The 2,838-nt window shown below is 53.5% G+C and overlaps 1 protein-coding gene across 1 annotated transcript in view; it reads right to left on the bottom strand.

Annotated features, from left to right (window-relative positions):
* Nucleotides 1-2,597, bottom strand: part of LOC103602403 (probable phospholipid-transporting ATPase VA) — a gene marked incomplete at its 3' end in the record, with an annotated part of 83,214 nt that extends 80,617 nt beyond the window's left edge. The window contains exons 1-2 of the mRNA XM_008586806.1: nt 2,419-2,597; nt 78-156 (exon numbers count right to left, since the gene is read on the bottom strand). Of these exons, the coding sequence (XP_008585028.1) occupies nt 78-156; nt 2,419-2,597 (258 nt within the window). The remainder of the gene's footprint in view (nt 1-77; nt 157-2,418) is intronic.
* Between the last annotated feature and the right edge of the window lie 241 nt (nt 2,598-2,838).

The raw sequence follows: 2,838 nt of genomic DNA, 5'->3' as shown, positions 1-2,838 counted from the left end.
CAGCCCCCGCCGCCCGGCCGCAGTCCCAGCAGGGCGCAGGCGGGCCGGGCGCCGCCCCGCACAGAGTCCCCTTGTACTCGTGCCCGCACGCTGGCCCGCCCTGGCCGTTTCCGCCGCGGTGGCTCCTCGGCCCCGCCTTCGCTAGACTCGGACGCGCTGGGTAGCGGGAAACAAAAAGAGCTGGAAACTTTGGAGAGGTTTAGTTTCGTTTCCCAGAAGCATCAGTTCGGTGTCAGGGCACCGCAAAGGCGCGCTGCCACCGGTAGGTGCGGGGAGGCTGCAGGGTGCTGGAGGAGAGGCACCGCAGTCCCCCCGCAGCTTGCGCACTCTCCCGGGGCCAGACCTGCCTGTCCTGGACGGGGAAATGGCATGTGGGGCCCTGGATTATGACTCTCCTGAAATCAAATGGAATCAAAATCCAAAGGAGCCATGGCATGCTAATGCTCCAACTATTAACTCTTATTTACCAAGGACATCTGCTTGTAGGGAGACCCTATGAGACCAAGGTTCCCCAGCTGCCTCTAGAACCTTCGCTACCCCGCTACCCAGTCCCCACCTACTTTCAGATTCAATTCTTGGATGAACTAGACTTTTTCCTTTCTATGCCTTAATTAACCTACTAGCCTAAATAGGGATCTTTCTTTTTTTATAAAAGGGAAGAATATTTTTGCTCTAGGAAATACAGGCTTTGGTTTGCAGGTATTTGAGTCTTTTTCTTTGTGGGCTGTAGTTCCGAGGTGGCAGCCATGACCCAGACTGTGAAGGGGGAGTTGAGGACGATTGCTGGGGAGGGGAGGAAGAGGCCAGCATGGCGTGCAGGGATCGTGGGGCAGCAGTCTCCCCTCCATATTCGTGGAGACTGAGGGAGAGGAGTGTGAGGAAAGTGGGCAGTGGGAGAACAAGCGTGCATGGCAGAAGGAGGTGGGGAGTCCTCGCTTTCAGTACGACCCCCACAGATGTTCCAAAGCTGTGACTTTAGGGGTGAGAAGCTGGGAGACCATTGCTGAGGGGTGGGGTTAGAGGAGCATAGTGGCACTGCCTATCTGGATTTGGGGAGCCGTTGGCCTTCTCCTGCAGGCTAGCCGCTCACCGCTCTTTCTGCATGGGGACACTGTATTGTCTCTCAGTGTAGGGACCCCATGGGCACCTGAACAGGGACACACCTTGGCAATATGATGCCCTTCCTGGTTCTTCTCCACAGTAAACAAACCCGCTCCATTGCTGAGGGGTGGGGTTAGAGGAGCATAGTGGCACTGCCTATCTGGATTTGGGGAGCCGTTGGCCTTCTCCTGCAGGCTAGCCGCTCACCGCTCTTTCTGCATGGGGACACTGTATTGTCTCTCAGTGTAGGGACCCCATGGGCACCTGAACAGGGACACACCTTGGCAATATGATGCCCTTCCTGGTTCTTCTCCGCAGTAAACAAACCCGCTGGCGCCAACACCCAAGCCCACCAGCGCCAAACCTCAGCCAGTCACAGGTCAAGGCTCACCTCCTGCCCAGCCCCGTCCAATCAGTTACCACCCCGTCCACTCTCTCTCCCGCCCCAGAGCACAGCACCCTATAAATGTACGCGCAGTCCTTGAATAAAACGGAACTTCTCTGGTGAACCGTCAGACCGGGTCTCGCTGCCTTTCTTTCACTCAAGAGACCAACTCAGCAGCCTCCAGTGGCCCTGGGTTTCTCCCTTGGGTGCCTGCTGACAAATCACTCACTTCCCTAGCTTTGCTCAAATCACTTAACTCGTCCCCAAGACCCTCCCTCAGCATGGCCCTCACCTCCTGCACTCTGCCTGACCTCCCATCCAACTATGCCAGGCTCTCATCTCTGCAGGCAGCCTTGCCACGGTCCACAACATTGACCAGAACCCAGCGCAAAAGGGTCACATGACAGCTACTAATGACCCACGCCACATATCAAATCCCCTACCCTCCCCCAGCCACAGGGGCACCGTTTTGAGGTGTGGAGGCCCAGATCAGAAAAAGTTTGGCTGAAGTATCTGCATTTTCAGGGAAAGAAATCAGATCCCACAGTGAACCAGTGGCAGCCCAAACTGAGCATTAGTGGCACATGAGTGACCACAACTCCCAAGTCTACAGTGTCTAATGCCTCTGGGTTCCACATTCCTCCATCATCCAACCCAGTGAGGCCCCAGGCCTGCTGGTCCCCTCCATTTTCAGGTGGCCTCCTGTCTTTACAGGTATCCCCAGGGTGTTCAAAGCAAATCCCTGCTTCAGCCAATCCATACACGTTGCCAAATTAATTACTTGACCTTCATCTCATTTCCTTACCCTGGAGCTTCCAGGAGTCCCCTGATTTACAAAGTCAAATGCTGATTCCTCAGGGAGAGGTTCTGTGAGGCCCTGAGGGGAACTGGCACCAACTTGCTGATTTAACTCTGCCTCTCCCTAGTCCCACCCAGCCCCAGGGTGAAGGGTCTCCTTGCCCTTCTCAGAACAAGCCTTGCTCATCCCATCTACATTCCGCTCCAAGGTTCCGAGATTCTGTTGAGTCACACTGCTTCTGAAGTCTGGAATCTTTTCACATCTGCTCTTCCTCAAACCAAATTCACTATTTCCAATAGGGCCTAGCGGCATTTGCAGGCATGCCAGGGCTCCGATAGCCAACACCCATGCCCATTTTCTGAAAGAAAAAATACTTACCCTACCTGTGTTAATATATTTATATAATAAACATAGAATGCTTTTTTATATATTAGTGTTCCTTTTCTACTTCCTACAATTAGGAAAATGTAAAATAGTATAAATGGCTCAGGAATAAAACAAGCCTCAGAAAGTTCTTGAAAGGAAACTCAGGATTCCATCCTCCAAAACCACA

The sequence above is a fragment of the Galeopterus variegatus genome, unplaced genomic scaffold (assembly GCF_000696425.1).
Source record: "Galeopterus variegatus unplaced genomic scaffold, G_variegatus-3.0.2 Scaffold4127, whole genome shotgun sequence".
Taxonomy (NCBI): domain Eukaryota; kingdom Metazoa; phylum Chordata; class Mammalia; order Dermoptera; family Cynocephalidae; genus Galeopterus; species Galeopterus variegatus.
The sequence above is the reverse complement of the archived record's forward strand: the minus strand, read 5'-3'. Positions and strand labels throughout refer to the sequence as shown.